At 37.2% G+C, this 22,376-nt stretch overlaps 1 protein-coding gene across 3 annotated transcripts in view; it reads right to left on the reverse strand.

Moving 5' to 3' along the window:
• The window catches only part of dmd (dystrophin), a 156,900-nt gene that overhangs the window by 21,437 nt on the left and 113,087 nt on the right, over positions 1 to 22,376 (reverse strand). For all 3 annotated transcript variants that reach the window (XM_079813128.1, XM_079813126.1, XM_079813127.1), the window contains 10 exons: positions 18,595 to 18,656; positions 15,305 to 15,379; positions 12,101 to 12,302; positions 11,078 to 11,163; positions 10,320 to 10,477; positions 9,902 to 10,068; positions 6,765 to 6,876; positions 6,463 to 6,599; positions 3,599 to 3,637; positions 1,679 to 1,744 (listed from right to left, as the gene is read on the reverse strand). In XM_079813128.1, the coding sequence (XP_079669254.1) occupies positions 1,679 to 1,744; positions 3,599 to 3,637; positions 6,463 to 6,599; positions 6,765 to 6,876; positions 9,902 to 10,068; positions 10,320 to 10,477; positions 11,078 to 11,163; positions 12,101 to 12,302; positions 15,305 to 15,379; positions 18,595 to 18,656 (1,104 nt within the window). The remainder of the gene's footprint in view (positions 1 to 1,678; positions 1,745 to 3,598; positions 3,638 to 6,462; positions 6,600 to 6,764; positions 6,877 to 9,901; positions 10,069 to 10,319; positions 10,478 to 11,077; positions 11,164 to 12,100; positions 12,303 to 15,304; positions 15,380 to 18,594; positions 18,657 to 22,376) is intronic.

Here is a 22,376-nt window from a genome sequence, read left to right on the forward strand (position 1 = left end):
AGGTCAATGATATTGATATTGTGAAAATGCTGTGTGCATAGAAAAGAATGAGCGCATAGAAAAGAATGAGCGCTATTTCCTCCAGAATGGAGAGCAGCTTTCTCATTCCTCTCAGCGCCGCTCGCTCAACCCGAAATGTCCTTTGTGACATGCTGGAACAAATATAGGTCTATTTGAAATAAATGGCTATAGGGCTGCCCCAACTAAAGCTTTTTTCCTAGTAGGGTAGGTGTTCATTTAAGCCGTTGTTCACGCAGAGCCAGCGCCTCCATGTCATTGTATGCTATATTTTCTTATTATTTATTAAATCAATGCAATATTAGTCGATAAAACAATTGATTAAAATTAAGAAACAATTTATATAAAACGAAAAATGCGTTAAGTGGTCAAAATAATTTCTGACCCCCATATTTCCCATCTTATGTGTCCTGTTCAATTGTAGCTAATACTCAAGGTATCCTAAATTAAATTTAAAAATAACATTATTATATTTAACATTTTTAATTAATTAAATATATTTATATTTAACATAAAACTAAATATGTGTTTTAATGCTACAACAAGTAGGCTACAGATAAAGTTCCTGTCAGCGCAGCATTTTGAGCGGACGGCGTTTTACCCGTGAGCGGTTCATGAGTGGATGAGTGAATGACGTCGAAAGCAACCTCTTACAGGAGATATTGATTTATGAAAAGGAACCACCTTTGCCAGCTGACAGCGACCCGCTTTTGTGGTGGAAGATTGGCAGTTCGAAATGAAGTACCTGAGTGTCCCTGCATCAGTGCGGTCGGAGCGCGTCTTCTCAACAGCTGGGCATATAGTGAATAAAAAACGCTCTGCTCTGGACCCCGAATGTTGAAAGAAAAAATTCAAATGTTGATAGACTTGTTTTCCTGTCCAATAATTTGTAATAGAGACTTATTTGCACGTTTCATCTACAACGCCCGCATAGCCTAAGTGTCGGTTACGTTCAATTAAAAAAAACACATGGCCTGTTCGCAAGTTAAGTTCATTCAAAGTTTCATTTTGAACGGTTGAATAATTACGTTAAATTATTATCCACACGAACTTCACATTCAGGCTAGTAAATTTTTAAGCTTTATTTTCAACCTCTTTTCATGGGCTACAATTTTTTTGTTGTTGTTGTGGAATTTATAATCGTAAACACAGCCATGTTAAAGCCTGAAGCTAATGTTTTTCTTTGACGTTATGGCAGTCCACTCTGCTTAATGTTTTTTTTCCCCCAGAATGTTGCACTCCTGTTTGTCATGGTGCACAAAATAAATCATCAGAAATATTGCTGACTTGTGCGTCTCAAGCGCCCTCTTTACTTTCATCCTAATGCCCGTTAGTTGTCCGTGGATTGGCGTAGGCTATATTTAGCGTTGAAAATGAAAACGTCATTTAAAATCGATTTTAGAATCGATTCAATGAACACTTGTGTCTCAAAAATCGAACAGGATTTTTTTACAAAAGTGACAGCCCTATTTCAAACCCACGAAAATATATCAACCACGCTATAAATGGTACAACATTTCTAATGGCTGACACATTTGTACCATTGCACGCTACTGTATACTCCATCACATTATCAGAACCTAATGCAATGCAAGTGTGGTCTCTTAAATATACAGTTAACATAGTAACACCAAAATAACCATGCTCAAAAAAGACCCACCTGCTAGCGTAATGCTCGATGCGTGAGTGGGTGTCGTCATGGGAGAGTTGTGGGGAAGATGCCGGCCTACCAGTGACAGAAGAGCAAAGGTCAGAAAACACAGATGAACAGAACTAAATGCATCATTATTATACACTCTTAAAAATAAATATTCTGAAAGGGGGTTTTCGCAGTGATGCCATAAAAGAACCATTTATTTTCCCCCAAATAACTATTCATACAAGAAAAGCTTTTTTTTTCCCTAGTGTGGAGAACATTTTAAAAATCTAAAATAAACTTTTCCACTATAACGAGCCTTTTGTGTAATGGAAAAGTTCCATTTATATGATGGAAAAGGTTCTAATGGAATAGATGTCAATAAAGAGCATTTCATTTTAATTTTTAATTTTTAACTCACTACACAAATTCAACAGGGTCTCTATGGATACACTTTTCTATGGAAGCTTTTTTCCGCCACAGAATTTTTAAAAGATAATTGCGACTTTTTATCTCACAATTGCGAGTTTAGTTTATATCTCACAATTCTGAAAAAAAAATTATCAGTTGTGATTTATAAAGTCAGACTTGCGCGATATAAAGTCAGAATTGTGTGTTAGAAAGTCATAATTTGCGATTCTGACTTTCCCCCCTCACAATTGTGAGATATAAACTCTCAATTGTGACTTTATATCATGCAAGTCTGACTTTATAACTCGCCATTGTGAGTTATAAAGTCCGGGGGGAAAAAAACTTTATCTCTATGATTTATCTCTAATCTTAACTATGACTTTATAATACGCAACTGCGAGTTTTTATCTCGCAATTCTGAGATAAAAAGTCACAATTACCTTTTTTTATTCTGTGGCGGAAACAAGCTTCCGTACTTTTCTGATGAATCAAACATAAGGATATTAAACAATGATCTTAAATAGGAATCGTGTGGATATTTATTTCCACTATTATTTTAGGGTGACAAACTGTCTCTTGAGATGTGCATAGTTTACTGTACTTTTGATCAATTTGAGTATTCATTTCTTGAAGTAAAAAGAAAAGAACAATCTTAGTGACACCAAACTTTTGAACAGTCATGTACCGATCACGTAACAGTGTAGTTCACACCCAGCGACTATAAATTAACGATAACCCTGTTTAAAAAAAGCCTATTACCCTAAACCACTGTATCATGTTAATCTTGCAGATGAATGGTAAAAGCCATGGGATGATCACGTTACAATATATCTCACAATTCTGACGATGAAAGATGAGTGTTTCATGGAGACTTGTGTATAATTTCACACAGATCAGTAGAAGATTTAAACAATGTGCTTTAAATGATAAATTATCCGATACCCGTCCAAGTGATTCATTTATTGCTGATCAATATAACACTGGTCCTGGTCATTCAAAAGACATCTGAAAACTCATTTCTTCAGTGAGCACTTTTTTTTTTTTTTATATCCTTTCACTTTCCTTTAATCCCCCCTATTCTATTTTATGATGCTCTCCAAGCAATGTCTTTAACCTTGTATTTTGAGCACTTCTCGTGTTTGTTTGCCTCTTCGAGATGAATCGCTTGCTGTATCCCTCAATTGTATGTCGCTTAGGATAAAAGTGTCTGCTAAATGAATGAATGTAAATGTCATTGCACGCCCATCTACGTGAATCATCCAATCAACAATTTGTCATTGTTGAAATTCCAGATTAATTGAAATACTTTCAAATTTTAATTTCAATACAATTTACATTTCAATTTCAGATTAGCACCACAAGTCACATTTTAACTGTGATATAAAAAATCCTGAAAGTTCTTTCTTGACTTCACTGGATAAATCACCAAATGGTACTGTTTGCATCATGTGATCCAGTAAGCAGGTGCTCAATGAGATTTGTGTGGATGTTTTGTTATTGCGTGTGAGAGTGTTGGTGTGCAGATGTACTCACGGATGGTCAACAGGCCAGAAGTTGATCAGTGTAACAGGACTGCAAGACAAAAAAGATGAGATGATGGACAGGACAAGTAGATGCACTGAAAGCATGATGGTGACATGGTTAAGAAGCACCAAACACACAAACCCACTGATATGACAACACAGATAAATCCTAAGAACATTTTCAGTGGCCAATAACATACAATCAACTCTCTTCCAAAAAATGTGTTTGATTCAACATTTCTGGTTGTGTGTTGGGGTTGAAATAAAAAAGAAAAAAGGGGTTAATGTTGTAAGAATAATGTGTGTATGCATTTAGCACTGCTTTACAATTAGTCTGACAGACTGCACACATTTGCAGCTGCTCCTCTACAGGAAGAAAAAATTATTCCACAGCATAAACACTCCTACTGTGAACACGAGCAATGATCAATGCACACGATAAAGCAGAAAAAATCCAAGCAAAACTCTTGCAGCTGCAATTTAAGGTTATCAAGAGTTCAGAGTCAGCTTTATTCGTCTTGTTTGGTGGCATGCCAGTATTACACTACATTTAGTACCATTTATATATATGCAAAATGCTCACAAATAAGAGAAGGTAGGTAGTAGGTAGGCTTTGAGAAGGTTCAAATGTTTTATTTCAGTGTGTCAGATGGAACTCAGCTTTTTTTCCATGTCAATGTTCAGAATTTAAAGTAACGTTTTCCGTTTAAATGTTTCGCTATGGCATTTTTGCCTGAACAAAGTCAGTGGCCAAAATGTAGGTGCAATCGTAATGTTTGTTCCTCTTTTAAAAAGTAAATAAATTATAGAGGATCTTTAAAATGGCATGAGACAAGCTTTTTCAACTTTTCACCAAGCAGACTGTCTAAAGCTTTGTTTATACTTTCGCCTGGCTCCACAGTACGCACCTCCCCAAACGGATGAGGCATTTATACTTGACACACTCGCCGTTGTACTATTCTTTGAAATGACAGAGGGCGACTCGGAGAAATTGTTCTATAAACCATCAGGAAACAGCAGTGAGAAGTAGTAAGGTGCATATGTGACAATGTTTACTTTAGTACACTTCACCAACACCACAATACAAAATAATCGTGTAAACATTGAGATTATAACTTGTGACATTAGAACAAAATATATGGACATGAGAACATCTCTTAAAAATATTTTCTAATTTCACTAAACCTTTTAATTTAGTTTTATTAACATGGACCTTTATGTTCATTAAAAAGGCTTATTATACTATTGTAGGCTCAATTTGTAAATATAAGCAACAAATTAGACGCGTACATGAAACGTACATGATAGGCTGTTTCTCTCCGCGAGAGAAACAGCCAATCCGCAATTACATTATTTACCTTCGTGCTCGTGTGGATGAGTATAAACCAAGCTTAAGATGTATTTAACAAAAACTGTATAAAAAATACTTGCCCCCCTCTAAATTCTATGATGTTTACCATCAAAATTCAAACTGTCCTCTGTGACCCATGTATCTATTACTACGCATAATCAGTAGGTTTGGGTTGGCAGGACTAGATTTGTTTGTCCAATAAAAGCACTCGCTGTAAATAAATAATTACGAAATGTGTCAATGTGGTTACTGTTAGTTAAAAATAGTTTTCATTAATTGAAATAAAGCTGGAACAAAACTATAAATATTAGAAGAAAAACATTAAACGTAAACGAAAATGAGAAATATTGCCTTGTAATAAACTGAAATAAAATAAGCTTAAGTTAAAGTTATAAAAAATTAAGCTAAATAAAAATATAAAATTGTTTTTAGCACACAATTACTACAACTTTAAAATTAAAATAAAAACGGCAAATATTAAAAAATATGAATAAATGCTATAATAGTATATAAATAATACTAAAATAACGTGACCCTAAACTAGTCTAAATATACAAGATTTGTCTATCCAACTAGTCGTTTATTTTCAAAATATGGTTGACTACATTATCACTCCTGCACACATTAAACGACCCTCATTATGCTTTTTCGAATATTACCTTTCATTTAGTGTGTAATACAGCCGTTTGTGAATTTAAAAGGTCTGCAAAGTTTTAAATATCAAAATGCACGATAAATAAAGTTATTGTCTCCTAAAAGAAAGAATCGATTCTGAACTGCCGAAACGAGTCGTCAGCAATTCCAGTCTCACTTCCTGTAACATACCTACATAACAATGTGACAAATTTGCATAATGCCTGTCTATGGTCTTCATTGGCTGAACAAAGTCTACTTTGACCTGCCGTCAAACAGCCTAGTTGTAGCTGAGGCATAGAAAAATTTGGTTTCGAGAAGACGCTGTTTTCAGCGCTGAAAATCCTCATTGTATGCACTTCCAAAGGATGAGGGCTAGCGCTGGAATTGATACGAAAAAATGGCATCGTTATCAAGTGCAGAAGAAGCCTCCAGAGCTGAAATTCAGATATGGTAAGGAGTGTTTCGTTTCCAACATTTGCTGTAAGCGGTAGACAAATCACAACAGACTGGGCCATCTAACCAATCAGAGCAGAGCAGGCTCACAGAATGGAGGGGTTTAGAGACTGAATCTTTGAACAAACTGTTTCAGACACGGTGAGAAAGGAGGTGATGTTGTATGTATATTATAAGAAAAATGTAAGTGTTTTTTGACCTTGGATGCATGTATATCTATTGTAGGAGACCTGCAAAACAACATTAGGAACCTTTAAAATAGCATAATAGGGGCACTTTAATTTTGCTCTCTTGATAGAATCTAGAGTCGCAGTGTGATGCGCACAGTGCTTTTTATAATTACGGCCCTACCAGCTTTCATGTGTCTACTTAGTCAGTAGCAGATGGTTATACACAAAATGAAGTGAACACATTAAAAAAATCACGGGTCTCACGTCTCCATGTTGTCTCCTTCAAGGATGGTTTGGACAGGGAGGTAGCCCATGCGAGGATGCTTGGCAAAATAGCGCTTTGTCCTAAACTTGTTCTTCAAAACCTTGGCAAAGTCTCTCACATCCTCTCCTGACGTCGTCTGTAGTAAAAGGACACAAAAGACACAAGACGTCATGACCTGCACTTTAAACTTGAAATGTGTTGACTCTGCTATTTACGGCAGATACAAAATTCTGAACGCAATGCAATGAATGCTGTAATCTACAATGTATATGCCAAGCACACAGTTATGCAAAAAACCTACCGGTGTGCAATATTCAACCATAGGGTACTGCATTTTGTGACCTTTGGCCACTCTGCCAGAAAAGAAGCAGCTTTGGCAGATATCATAGTTAAAGTGCTTTAAACTTCGGTACCTGTTGAGATCAGACAAACAAACAATATGATCAGAGTTAAAGTCACTGACAAAAACATACACGCAAGATCATTTCACAGAAAGGTGTAGTTACATCTTGATCCTCCAGGTGGAGATGCTCCCTGTTCTCACCTACTCTAAATAGTGTGCATATTTCAGTCAGATTTTATACATCCTAATAAAAAGGGATAGTTCACCCAAAAATGAAAATTACCCCATGATTTACTCACCCTCAAGCCATCCTAGGTGTATATGACATTCTTCTTTCAGACGAATACAATCAGAGTTGTATTAAAAAAGGTCCTGGCTAATCCAAGATTTATAATGGCAGTGAAAGGCAGTCCAAAATTTGAAATCCAAAAAAGTGCATCCATCCATTATAAAAGTAATCCATACGGCTCCGGGGGTTAAAGCTGCACTATGTACATTTTTTTGAGTAAAATATCCAAAAACCACTAGGCCAGTGTTATATATTTAGTTTACTTACAATATCCCAAATGTTTCCAACTATTTGTAAATCTTGAGAAAATTGTTATTTTATCCAGGGAACCGGGACGTGTGAGGGAGTCGCCTGTCAATGGTGTCATATCAGCGTTACCCTCGTTTTCCGGTTTTATTTTGCAGAAACGCTTCACTCTCACTGCAGTGTGAACAAGTGTCAAAGCAGCCACCGAGCGAACGCACAGAGTAACTTCATAACATCATTTTCAACACACTCAGATGTATCTAATATGATAAACAGAGCTGCGTTACTTCATACTCATGACCGAATAACCGGAAGTGTCAACTGTGGCATAATAAAAGTCCAGCCGGAGACTGTCATAATAAAAGTCCAGCCGCTCTTCTCATTAACAATCGCTCCAGCGGCCTTGCTAAGCTCCACAACACTTGGTCCTGCTCCGCTTCATACTACAGTAACGTTAATAATCGCATCCATGAACATGATTTCTGCCCGAGTCCTATCCCGATTCTTTTCCACCGACTGTGAGGTGAAGGCCACATGTCCCAAGATTCTGCGCTCAAACGTGGCACCATGAAACTACGCCTTTATTTTGAACAGGCGACCTCTAGTGGACAGAAAAGTTACATAGTGCAGCTTTAATAAAGAACTTCTGAAGCAAATTGTTAGGTTTTTGTAAGAAAAATATCCATGTTTAACATATTATAAAGTAAAATATCTAGATAGTTTTTTGGGGGGGGGTTTGTTGAAAAAAGTGTAACTGGCGCGACGATGACGTCGGACGTAGCGCAAGCGTTTTGAACTGCGAGAGGCGTTACACTTTCTACATAAGTTTAATACAGAAGGCGGTCCGCCGGAAGCTATATATTTTACTTTATAAAGTTTTAAATATGGATATTTTTCTTACACAAACCCATCGATTCACTTCAAAAGGCCTTTATTAACCCCCTTGAGCCGGGTGGATTACTTTTATAAAGGATGGATGCACTTTTTTGGACTTCAAATTTTGGGCTGCCATTCACTGCCATTATAATGTTTGGATTAGCCAGGACATTTTTTTATATAACTCTGATTGTATTCGTCTGAAAGAATAATGTCATATACACCTAGGATGACTAAAGATTGAGTAAATCATAGGGTAATTTAAATTTTTGGGTGAACTATCTCTGTAAAGGGAGGGTTCAACTAAAATAACATTCTGTCCGTATTTACTCACCTAGTACATGCACTACAACCGATTTTCCACTGTGATAATAATAATAATAATAATTGTTTTTTGAGCTACAAATCAGCATATTAGAATGATTTCTGTAGGGATCATGTGACACTGAAGACAGTTTTGCCATCACAGGAATAAATTACATTTGAAATTATATTCAACTAGAACACAGTTCTTTTAATTTGCAATAATATAACATTACTGTTTTACTAAAAACAAACTTTCACTGTTTTATTATTAGTTTTTTTTTTATACAAAATTCTAGCCGACCCCAAACTTTTGAATAGAAGTGTAAGTTTTGAATGACATGAATGACATTTTGAATGACATAATAAATGAAATGTTAATCAAAGGTTTTGTATTTTGGCATGACATCAAAAATGACCCCATTTACTTTTTCATAAATGCCACTGATCTTGTGTACAATTCATCAGTGCATGTTATTCTGGAGGAACAAAAATCCATTTTTAATAGAATAAATCTTTCTTAATCTCTCCAACAACTTTTCTCTTCTGCTTACGTAACTAGAGACACAGAGAGGAAAGGATAATATTATAGTCATAGACTAAAATCCCCGATTGCAAAGGATAAAACAGACAAAAGTCCTGTTCCACAATATTTCTCAGAGAACATCATTATGCCAAGTAAAAATGTCTTTAAGACATCTTTGTGTAAGTTTCAGTCAATTATTTAAACTTTATATTTAAGTGATACAAAAATGTATCATGCAAACTTGTGCTTTAAATCAGTGGTTCTGCTTCAGGACCCAGATTTTGCATTGGACCCAAGTGGTGACCCAACAGAACATATTACAAAATTAAACAAAATCAATCCATGAAATGGATTAATGATTAAAATCTTTACATGATATAAAATGAATAGTATTTTGTTAATAAACAACATCAGAAGTGTGCTTTTTCAGCCGAACACAAACAAACTCAAGGCAAAACATTGTACAAGTATTAGACAGATTATATCAAGCAACAGACTATAAAAGAAGACAGAGCCAGACCTGAGCCAAAAAATCTCTTTTGAAAGAAGTACACCAACGAATAAGAGCAGGAAGAAAGTAAACAGGGTCACTTTGATATCATGCAGACTTTAAAGTCAAATATTTGAAAAAAATAAATAAATACTTTAAGTAGGACTGTGTTCTCCCACCAATAAAACCTCTAACAGAGGAGAATGAACACTGCAGCTTTTTGAGCCTCAAAACACAGACAAAAGTTCTTATTTTTCAACGTTTGGTGCAATGCTTAATAATGCACAAAAAAGTGCTGAGACTTTTAAAGCACCTGAGGCGAAATCAGTCATTCTAAATAATAGCACTAAAGAAAAGGTCCATACCTGAAGCCAATAATAGGACATTCCTTACAAATGTTGCATTTAGCCTGGTGCTTTGCTGTCTCAGCGGCCGCCACACGGTGAAGGACAGGAAGCCAAACCATCGATTGAGGTTCTAAACGCATCCAGTCCAGAAAGACTGAAGCTTCCAGCTCTGGTTTGTTATTGGCCTTCATATCAGAGCACAAGAAAATAAAACTGATGAAAACACTGAGGCAATGTACAAAGTTGTACAGGCTTTTGAATGAACATTGAACGAATTTAAAAGACCATATGCAATTGTGGAAGTTTCTTATTGAACAGGACATAAATAGGGTCACCTGTACCACTGTTTTGAAGGGGAAAAAATGCTACAAAAGTGCATATTCTTCCTGGGTTCTTTAACGTAATCGTTTCATGAATGTATACAGTGGCTACTTACAAACTGAAAGCAGCTGCGCACACTGGGCTCGATATTGCTCCCTCCGAAAGACGCCACCTCACCCAACTGCCTGGGGATCTGAATGGCGTCGTGCAGAAGGAGGCCGAGGCGCCGCTGGTCACAGAAGCCTGTTGCACTGGCCACCTCTCTGAATAAAACTAAAGCATAAGAGGAAATTATGAGTCAAAACCATCATTGTTTATATTAACAGTCTATATTACATCGACTATGGACTTTTTATTGTTGCCTTTTTATTCTATTTAAATACCTAAATATTAGTGAGAAGAAAGTAAATGATCTGCATATGCGACGGACATCTTTGCTCGCTCCTTTAAAGGTATCTTTAGTAAAACAGTTCTATATTTAACGAAGCACATACAAAAGACCTGAATCGGAAGAGATGCAAACTCTTTTACAGAATACAGAAGTTTCTTGCACATAAATCCCTTTAACCAAGAGTTCAGTTATATGTGACAGTAAGTTAACCTTGCTTTCTGGAACACCCCCAGCTGTTGCACAGTACTGTGTGCTATATACTCTAAACAAGCCTAATTTAAAGCTTTGCAACAGCATTTACAGCAGTGCTATTAACAACTAAACAATGACAACATACTACAAGACACTACAAACCCCCGAGAGAGCTGTAACTCGCTAGTAATGCAGTTCTGTAAACCAAACAAATAACTTAGTTTTTTTTATTACGACTTAAGAGACAAAATAGAAAGAATGAAGCACATAAGATAAGCAGAAAAACGTACATCTGTACTTATCTTCAAGGTGAGCTTTGCACAAACTGATTATTCCTGTTTTGAAGGATAGGGTACGAATCTTGCCAGCTCGTCCTCTGCGGGAAAAAAAGAAAAAAAATAACAAGGTGAAAAATGACTAAAGCAAGACCGACAATTGCTTTATTGTATCTTTTTTGCAGATAAACAGTCAAGATCAGGAACAAAAAATTCTAGATGTTTCTGTACCTGGTCAAATATACTGTTTTCGCTTTTAAAAACAAAGGATTTCTTCTGAACTTGTCTTTAAAGTTAAACCAAGGTGTTAAATCCATTATTAATATAACATTATTTAATGCATTTAATATATATAGACAGGTTTAATTTAGCATCAAATATGGTAAAGGAAGGCTACACATTTGTGCTTCCATGTTTATTAATACATTTACGAAATACTTTATTTAATAAAATACAATATTTAAAATGTTTTAAATATATGTAGTCAGGGACAGAGCATATGTGTCTAACATAATTCTGTATTTTTAGAAGGACTCACATTTGTCTTTTGAAGTACAATATTTATATTAGGGCAATTCCCATTTTTCATTCTCAAATTTAAAAACGAAAAAGTCTTTTTAAGGACCCAAGGGAACCCTGGCAACTGCATTTCTACAGCCCATCTTCTGAGAAAAACCTTGCTTTGCAAGACAATCGAGGTAAAAAAAAAAAACAGGCGTAGAATGACCTCTAACGTTTACTTTGGGGGAAAGACAGGGGTCTTCTGTGGAATCTACCACCTCCATGTACAAACACATGCATGATTTATGGCTCAGTTTGATCCTACTGAGAAACATGCTGAGTACCAATTGAGTCTGACTCCTTGATTCTCTCTGACACTTGTTCTAATATTTAAAGGATAGTTCACCTCAAATTTGTAACTCTTTCATCATTTACTCGCCCTCATGTTGTTCCAACTACATATGACCTGCTTTCCATCATGGAACTATCCCATAACATCTTAAACATGCAAAGCAACAACAAAAAAGTTAAACATACGTATCATAAACGTTGAGCAGCCAGTTGAGACACATGTCCACGCACAGAGGCATGTTGACCAGGCTGCTGTGCTGCTGCTCCAGACGCTCGTAGATGCTGGTCAGACAGTTGATCACCTGCATGATGTCCATGAATTGCTCATTCTGTTTCAGATTGTGCTGCTCAAAAGCCTCACAGGCCGCAGACATGCCCAGAAGATCCACTGTGCACAGAAAAATGCAAAACTTGGTAAAGTTTTCTGAGCGGCTAGAGCGTTGCTATGCTGTTTCTTGGGTGTTCTGGGTGGTTGTTGCCAGGTTGTTGTTATAAGGCTGCTACTTCTGAGTAGTCAGAAGTTATCAGGGCTGGGCATTGACACAAATTTTATGATTCCATTTGATTTCAACTCGCAAGCTTGCAATTTGATTCAATTTGATTCGATATTGGTTCATTTATATATCAGGTACAGTATTCTCAACGGGGAAAAAAACTTTACATTTTACTACTGTATACAAATATTTGAAGTGCACATGAGGCATTTATTATAATAATTATGTTATAATAATTTTTTTTTTTTTTATCTAAACATTTAAACGGTGGCTGTCATAAAAACAGACTTATGGCTATGGCTGAATCCGAAATCGCCCCCTAAAGCCTCATTCACTATTCAATACGTTATCCACTAATATAGTTCACTTAAAGGAGCGAATGAAAACGAGTGAGTGAATTCAGACAGTCGTTGTGTGTACATCAGCTGTACACTCGTTATTGCGGTGCAATGTGGGCTTGAATGAGTGCACTCAATAACGTCCACTATGGTTTCGGACACCACTACAAATGGCTGTCGCCTCAAATAATGCCCTATTTGAGTGTATAGGGGGCGATTTCGGATTCAGCCCTTGATTACAGCGGAGAATTCAAACAACACGCTGCGCGCTCAAGAAATCGGTTTCTGCGCGGAGCGCCGTGATGACATTAACAACGCTCACCACATGGATCATATAGCACAGATATAGACCAGAGCGGGTGCGTTTCTTTTTTTTTTTGATGGATATATTTCACATACTCTAGTGCTCTAAACATGAACCAGCAGCATGTATGCGCACATATTTCTTCACGAATTCTTCAAATGAAATGTATGCAAACAAGGATACTGATACTACAGCCGTACGTCTGATCATGACCGCGATGATGGATTATTCTGCTACACCGAAGACAAAGACGTAAAGTTAATAAATAGACTGACAATTCAAAGAAGAATGGGCAAAAAGGTCACTGATTTATTCTTTCTGTGTTAAACTTACATGTGTCATTTGTTCAGAGACTTTAGTGCTCTTAAATATATTGAAAATATCCTTAGACCTTTTAAATGTTCTTCCGCATTTCTCCCTCGTTTTAGCAGTTTAGGTTTAGATTTCTAAAATGCTTAATCACCCAAAAATGAAAATTAGCCCATAATTTACTCACCCTTAAGTCATCCTGGGTGTATATGACATTCTTATTTGACGGACAGATGAACTTTTTATGGACTTCAAAAACAGAGCAACTATTACTGCAATTCTAATGCTTGGATTAGCCTGGACTTTTGTAATATAACTCAGATTTTATTCGTCTGAAAGGTCATATACACCTAGGATGACTTAAGGGTGAGTAAATTATGGGCTAATTTTCACTTTTGGGTGAACTATCCCTTTAAGGTGCCCTCTCCATGGTCATTTTAATATTCATGCGTCTGTAATGAGCGTGTTGCAGGTCTGTTTTATTGGTTGTTGTCTCCCCACAGCATCATTTTGTGGGGCTTTGCAAACCTGTATTAATTCTAGTGTGGAATTTTTCTACAATATTCACTCGTCACGACAGCAAAATAGGGCATTTTAGTCAATCTACTGCAGTATTTCCTCTCTCAATCAGTAGAAAATGTGGTTAACACTCGGTCATGCATAGTAGGGATGTGACAGTGAGGAAATTTTACCACCGGTTATTTGATGTGTGACAACACCGGTAATACCGGTATCACCGGCAGAGGCTTTTAAATCACTAATTCTATCTAACCGAAAGTAACATGCACACGACCGCTCTAAACTGAAAACGCGCCAGTGCGCACACACCGTGAATGACAGCTCGTCTGTAAATGCGCGCTCTGTGAGGCCATGGGTGCGTCTCAATCAGTTCCCTAGTTCAGTAGTCAGGGCACTGATCAAGCATTGATCAGTCTATGATTGAGATGCACGCCATGAATGAATAACAGTTCGTCCGTAAAGCTTGTTACTCGATGCGCCCGCACGAGCGCGAGGGTGCGCTCGGCAAAAATAAATGCGCGCAGTCAGCGCACTGCGGAGCCAGGCGAAAGTAAACAATGCGCGCTCTGTGCGGCCGTGCACATTTTAATTTCGGTTTTGAATTAGCGCCAATTCGGCTACGGGTTGCTTGAATTGTGGGTTCATTAGCCTATTATTTTTAATGAAAAACAAAACAAATGACAAACTCCCTTAAATAGGCGCTTTTACGTTTCGCTTTGAAACCAAATCTTCCGCGATCATCTCAGTCAGCTCCTCACTCTTAAATCTGATGAATGACTCCTGCCGCCGCCGAGACTCACGGTCGGATCCTGCTTTGTTAAGCAGATACGTTCAGTTTTTATTTGTATTGTCTGTTCTCTAACTGAACAAAATTATTTTATTACTATAAAAAAATCAAAAAGACGGTGGGCGGTGCCACGGTGGGCAAGTGATGTAACCGTGTTGAATCTGGACACCGGTAACACCGGCAACACCGACTATCGTAGCAAGCCTAATGCATAGGAAAAAGAAATACAGTCATGTACCACGAAACCAGTATAATTTAGAAAAATACCATGATAGAAATTTTTGGTCATACCGCCCAGCACTAGTAAGAGGAAGACATGATTGGTTCACGTGCCGCTTGAAATGAGGTGCTCTTAATTAATAACAATAGTAACAAAGCACAAAGCTTATTGCGATTTATTGGATGGGAGCCACGCTACAAGTAATGTTTAGTGAAGATCTGTTCACGCATCAACTGAAAACAGCATCGACTAAAGGATCCATTCTTAGGATTTAAGAATCAATATCATCAAAATGAGAATCGAGTACAACCAAGAAAGCAATATTTTTAACCCAATACTACAGGTTATAGCTCATCTCTTCTCTACGCACTTAATTAACAGTGTTGTGTGATAGCAAAGAGTAAGTTGTGTGAACTCACAGCAGAGAGCTTTCTGCATTCGTCTGAGCTTCATTGCCGTCCTGTATGCAGAGAACCGTACGTTGTTGAGATCCGCTGTTTAGCAAGAGAAAATGTGACATGTTCATTTTAGCAAACCGTTCATGCAACACTTCATTACTGTCACAGTAAAACCGCTCATCTTTGCATCTGACAATTTCTAATTTTGAGCTTATTTTTGGGGATCTGAAAAACAGACGGCAGAAACATCAAGCTAGTATCATCCAATTACTTTCACCATTTTTAATCCATTGATCAACAACGTTTCATCTAACAATCTGACACTTTCCTTTAAAGGGATAGTTCACCCAAAAATGAAAATGTGATGTTTATCTGCTTACCCCCAGGGCATCCGAGATGTAGGTGTCTTTGTTTCTTCAGTAGAACACAAATTAAGATTTTTAACTTCAACTGTTGCAGTCTGTCAGTCGTATAATGCATGTGAATAGTAACATCATCTATGAGAGTAAAAAAAAAACATGCATATACAAATCCATATTAAACCTTACGGCTCGTGACGACACATTGATGTCTTAAGAGACGAAACGATCGGTTTGTAGCGAGAAATCAAACAGTATTTATGTCCTCATTAAAGTGTTAGTTCACCCAAAAATGAAAATTCTGTCATTAATTACTTACCCTCGTTCGACACCCGTAAGACCTCTGTTCATCTTCGGAACACAAATGAAGATATTTTAGTTGAAATCCAATGGCTCAGAAAGGCCTCCAATGGCACAATGCACTTTACACTCTCAAGACCCATAAAAGGTACTAAAGACGTCGTTAAAAAGTCCATCTCACTACAGTGGTTCTACAATAACTTTATGAAGCGCCGAGAATAGTTTTTGAGCGCAAAAAAAAAATTAAATAATGACTTATTAAGTGATGACCGATTGCAAAACACAGCATCATGAAGCTTCGAAGCGTTATGAATCAGCGAGTCGAATCATGATTTGGATCGCGTGTCAAACCACCAAACTGCTGAAATCACGTGACTTTGGCGATCCAAACCGCTGAATCGACTCACTGATTCATACCGCTTCAAAGCTTCATGATGCAGTGTTTTGAAATCGGTCATCACTATATAAGTCTTTATTTAGGGTTTTTTGAGCACAAAAACTATTCTCATCGCTTCATAAAGTTATTGTAGAACCACTGTAGTGAGATGGATTTTGTAACGACGTCTTTAGTACGTTTTATGGGTCTTGAGAGTGTAAAGTGCATTGTGCCAATGGAGGCCTTTCTGAGCCATCGGATTTCAACTAAAATATCTTCATTTGTGTTCCGTAGATGAACGGAGGTCTTACGGGTGTCGAACGACATGAGGGTAGGTAATTAATGACAGAATTTTCATTTTTGGGTGAACTAACCCTTTAATGTGATCTATGTCCAACAGTCTTCAGAGCGCGATCACTTCCGGTGATCAGATTGTGTACATTGTACATTGACCTCACTTACCGGAAGTGATCGCACGCTGAAAGCTGTTGGACATAGATCGCATTAGAGGTAAAACATTATATAAATACTATTCGATTACTCGCACAAACCAATTGTTTCCTCTCTTCAGACATCAATGTGTCGTCATGAGCCGTAAGGTTTAATATGGATTTGTATGTGCATGTTTTTTTTTACTCTCATAGATGATGTTACTATTCACATGCATTAGACGACTGACAGACGGCAACGGTTGAAGTTAAAAATCTTAATTTGTGTTCTACTGAAGAAACAAACATCTACATCTCGGATGCCCTGGGGGTAAGCAGATAAACATCACATTTTCATTTTTGGTGAACTATCCCTTTAAAGGCAATAGGGGTGTAATGGTATACGTATTCGTACCGAACCGTTTCGGGCGGAAAGACATCAATATAACTGCTTGTAAACTAAACAATGTCAATTAACGTTAACGTTAGCATCACATTTTCCTCAGGCAGTTATTCAGTGTCCACAGAATTTTATTCACTAGAAAAAATCAACTCTTTCACTAAAAATATGCTCTATATTAGCCTATATATTTATTATATTCTACTTCTTAGGTGTGTCTCGATTTTTTCATGCATGTTAAGAAAATCTGTCATGAAAATGAAAGACACTGTGTATAAATGATTATATTTCAACAACGAATTGGAGAAAAAACTATTTTATAATTAGATTTAGAAGTTAATGCAAAAACTGCCTTATGTGAAGTTTACATGTTTCCATACAATGTGTTATTTGAGTGTTGATTATTATACCTAAAAATAAATAGCAACTGAATTTAGGCTAATAGTGTGGGCTCTGTGGTTAACCTTTAATATTAATGTGCCAGTAAGGGCTCCCCTATATAATTTACAGAAATATCTTCAATAAACTTTTAGTTATAATTTAATTCATTCAAGGACAGACACTTTTTTTCTTCTTCAGTAAATCACTGTTTAATAAAAATAAATAAAAAACCATTTTGTAAAACTGCTGTACCAAACTCGTACCGAACCGTGACTTCAAAACCGAGGCACTTACCGAACCGTCAGTTTTGTGTACCGTTACACCCCTAAAAGGCAATTAAACTACAACATATATTACTGCAAATGTGAGCAATGTAACTACTTCATAGCAGGGTTGGTAAAAAAAAATTACAATTTATGTATGTATATTTATATTTATATAACAATACAAGTGTGATTACATGAATCATTTCTTTACAGACTGTTGCAGGTGAAAACATTAAAACCGTTCAAAAGTTTGTGATTGGTCCAATTTTACCAAGGCTACATTAAATGGATCAAAAATAAAGAAAGAACTGTGCAATTTAGTTAAAATTTAAAATACCTGCTTTCTATTTTAATATATTTTAAAATGCAATTTATTCCTGTGATGGAAAAGCTGAGTCTTCAGAGTCACATGATCCTTCAGAAATCATTCTAATGTGCTGATTTGCTCAAGAAACATTTCTTATTATCATCAATGTTGAAAACAGTTGTGCTAATTTTTGCAGTATTTTTTGATGAATTGAGCATCTATTTGAAGCAATTATTTTAACGTCACTTTTGATCAATTTAATGAATCCTTGCTGAATAATTATTGCATTACTTTAAAAAAAAAAAAAAAAAATTACTGTAGTGAATATATACATTTTCTCACATAAAAATGTGAGAATGCCACATGAAGACCTCCACTAACGTTTTTAGCACCATCTTTGGAAAGTCACCAGCAAAATCATCACAAACATGCTATTAATATTCAATACATCATCCAGTTCTACTTCATGCACATTAGATCTGAATCAGGCCTACCTAATGACTGGTATAGTTCTGCCATCTTTGGGTGGTCCCAACATGTTGTTTGGGTCTGGTGACTGAAAGAAAAGACATGATGAATTGCAATAAACCGTAACTCTCTCTGAAAAACATGCTTTATAATAAATAGCAAAAGCTAACAAAAGGCTCTGAAGGCTATACAACCTCCATAATTGTGTTTATGACTCATATTTAGTGTTCAAGACAGTGTCATTCTCTATCTAAAGTAATATAGATTAAGACAGTGATAAAGTGCGGTGGACAGGCCTCGAGTCTTTTTACATCCAACAATAAATCTTTGTAGTCCTCAAACTCAAGAATAGCTAAATTATGTTCTTCAAATAAAGGGCATTTTCAACATCCATTATCACACCAATAACATACTACAGTAACTACTAGAGCTGCACGACTCACGAATCACAATTTTTTGTGTGTAAAATGGAGATTGTGATTCTCCCACGAGACAATTTAAGACAATAACATGCAAACTAGAGGTTCTGACTAAATGGTCATTGCTTTAGTCTATTTAAAAGATTAATTTAACTCCATTCAAATTACCTTTTATTCTGTTCAATGTCTCATCATCACTTTTTTGGATTATTGGATGAATCAGCGTTTGTGAATACATATTTTAAACAAATGATTCAATTACAAAAACATTTTTTTTTAAAGGTCCTGTTCTTCGTGATCCCATTTTTCAAACTTTAGTTAGTGTGTAATGTTGCTGTTAGAGCATAAATAATACCTGTAAAATGATAAAGCTCAAAGTTCAATGTCAAGCGAGATATTTTATTTAACAGAAGTTCCCTTTCAAAGCCTACAGCGAACGGCCGGTTTGGACTACTTCCCTGTACATCCTGCTTTAATTACGTCAGTAGAACAGTTTGTTGACTAACCTCCGCCCACAAGAATACGCAAAAAAGGGGGCGTGGTCTTGTTGCTCTCCCACGTGGAGAAGAGGAAGTGTTGCGTTCGGTTGCGTTTGTAGAGTGTGTTTGCCGCCATGTCGTCGAGACGCTGTTATTTTCATCCCGGAGTCAAATCACCTTTGTTTGGCCTTCAGGGGCTGTAGTTTGAGCGCGTTCATCTCCCCGTTATGGTAAGAGGCGTAACCTTTCCGGGCAACGTGCGCTAAGCTGCTGTCGAGTCACAACACGGGAACCGCTGGCACAATCAGAACTCGTTACGTATTTCTGAAGGAGGGACTTCATAGAATAAGGAAATCTTCGAGCCGTTTTTAGGACAGTGAAAACAGCTGTATACAGATAAGTAAATTGTGTGAAAAATACTGTGTTTTTTTACACGCGAAACATGAACACATGTTATATTGCACACTGTAAACACAATCAAAGCTTAAAAAAAAACAGGAAAAACGGGACCTTTGACACTCATTTGTCGCCACCTCCTGGCGCAACGATAAGCAATACAATACATACAAGTGTCAAAATACTTTTTTAAAAGATGATGTACTCTTATTTTGATCAATACACACATTTTTTCGGGAATTCTGCGGGTCATGTGAATTTGTTTGGATGGGAAACAAAATCACTATTAATATCACGTGATTGGGATGGGAAAGAAAAACATTTCAATGGGAGTGGGCGGAACCGGGAATCGTAATAACACTATTATGCCAACTATTTACACAAATATACCGTTTATATAAATTAACTATATGTTTTAATTTTGAACTCAATTCTAGTTGCCTGTCTCTTTATGCTCTCCTGTTTGCTTTGGTGTGGCTGGTTAAGTGAATGACATGCTCCAAACCCGTAAAAGTTGGTATGCCAAAGCCAAACACCAATAATATAAGAGAAGGAGGCTTCCCCATGCACTTTGTAGACACGGAAATCATAATCAAAATGGAGTCAGACATGAAAGCCACGCTGCAACGACTACTGTCGGAAAGTGATACCTCAGTTGTGCTCACCGTCATTTCTGGGCAGTCTGAAGTAACCAAAAAGATACAGCTGCAGGACATTTTACTGCGCGCGTGTGTGCCTGTGTTTGCATAAATTATTTACATAGAATTGAATGTGTGTGCATCGTTTAAGCTCGCTTTCAGTTCAATAAAATAACAAACTACATTTTGGATTTTTATTCAACTAATGCCGAGTTCAGACTGCACGATTTTCAAACTTGTCGGATCACTGCTCTTTTCACACTGTATGACTATCTGGGGTAGCATTCAGTCACTGCTGTGTTCACACTGCACAATGGATCAGAGACAGGGGGTTTCACACTGCATGACTTTACAATAGGAAGAATCACCGACAACTCTCTCCGGTGTGCAAACTACATTTCTCAACCAAACACATGTGCGATGTGACAAGTATGTTGTCAACGGAGTGTGACAACGGAGTTCTCGCGCGAGACTGGAATTGTTATTAAAAGTGATAAACTGCAGAAAGCTTGCGATCCAAATTGTCTGTGCGCTGATTTGCAGCAAAAAGGAGAAACAGATAAAAAGGAAATATTTGGGGAGAAACAGGGAACAAGGATTGTGTTCCGCAAAGAAGAGCTTGAGGTAAATAAATAACTTTTATTTGAGTTGCTGCCGGTCAAGCAAATGTTTGTGCTTTGTTTCTGTTTGAAAGAACTGTAAATATAATATCTATTAAAATACTGATATTCTGGTTTATAACTCCTCCCTGAACCTCCCGCTGCCCTGTACCTTGCTCTCTCATTGGCTGTTGGTCATCGCCGATATCATTTTCGGTCAGAACTCATTTCACACAGCAGGAGTTTGAATCACCGACAGGTCCAGATATTTAGCATGTCAAATATCTCATGGGCGTCGGCGACTCATCTGCGATTCTCTCTGATCGCGTTTTTGATAATTCACTTTGACAATGTCACTTGCGTGCACAAGCACCGAATTGCCTATGATTTCGGGCATTTGTCGACGATTTCGCAAAACCTGTCTGCGAGTCAAAATCAGGGGTTGAAATTGGGCAGTGTGAACTGGGCATGCTGTGATCTGTACTGAATTTAATAACTGACAGATCCCGGCCAAAAAAAACACAACACAGGAGTGGGAGGGAACGGGAGTCATTCTTCTGGGATTGGAACGGGACTTTCCCCCAGTTTTTTCTTGGGATTGGGATGGGACGGGAGAGCTTTGAAAAGCCACTCCTGTGTCACCCCTCTACTTCATACATGGCAGCTGCTCTCTCATGATCAGCAGCAGCGCGAATGCAGGTTTGAATGTTGCAGTGTGATGATCGTACTTTCAAAGGTTGACCAAAGTCTCGTTTTAAACAGTTTCACATCACATGGGTCAGAGGAGCGTGAGCAGCACGTGTTGCGTCACTGCCCATATCAATGAATGAGAGCGTTCATATCGGAAGTGTGGCGGCCGACTCACTCACGGTGAATAAGATCGCATGGGTTTGAATCGAGTTTGCAAGCTTTTAACGATTAATCGTGCAGCTCTAGAAACTACTCTATATGTTAGACATGATGTCTATGATAACACTCATTTAAAAGAACAGTTCACTCAAAGGGGAACATACGGTCATCATTTACTGATCCATATATTGTTCCAAACCTGTGTGACTATTTTGTGGAAGACATAACATACATTTTACAAGGATGTCCTGGCCTGGCCATTATTTTGAGTATAATGGAAATAAATAAGAAATGGGGTTGTTAGTCTCTAAAAAAGGCAGCAGAAACATACAACCCCAATTCCAGAAAAGTTGGGACATTTTTTTAAATGTAATAAAATCAGGAATCAGTGATTTGTTAATTCACTTTAAACTTTATTTATCTGAGAA

Source organism: Gobio gobio (assembly GCF_949357685.1).
Source record: "Gobio gobio genome assembly, chromosome: 3".
Classification (NCBI taxonomy): domain Eukaryota; kingdom Metazoa; phylum Chordata; class Actinopteri; order Cypriniformes; family Gobionidae; genus Gobio; species Gobio gobio.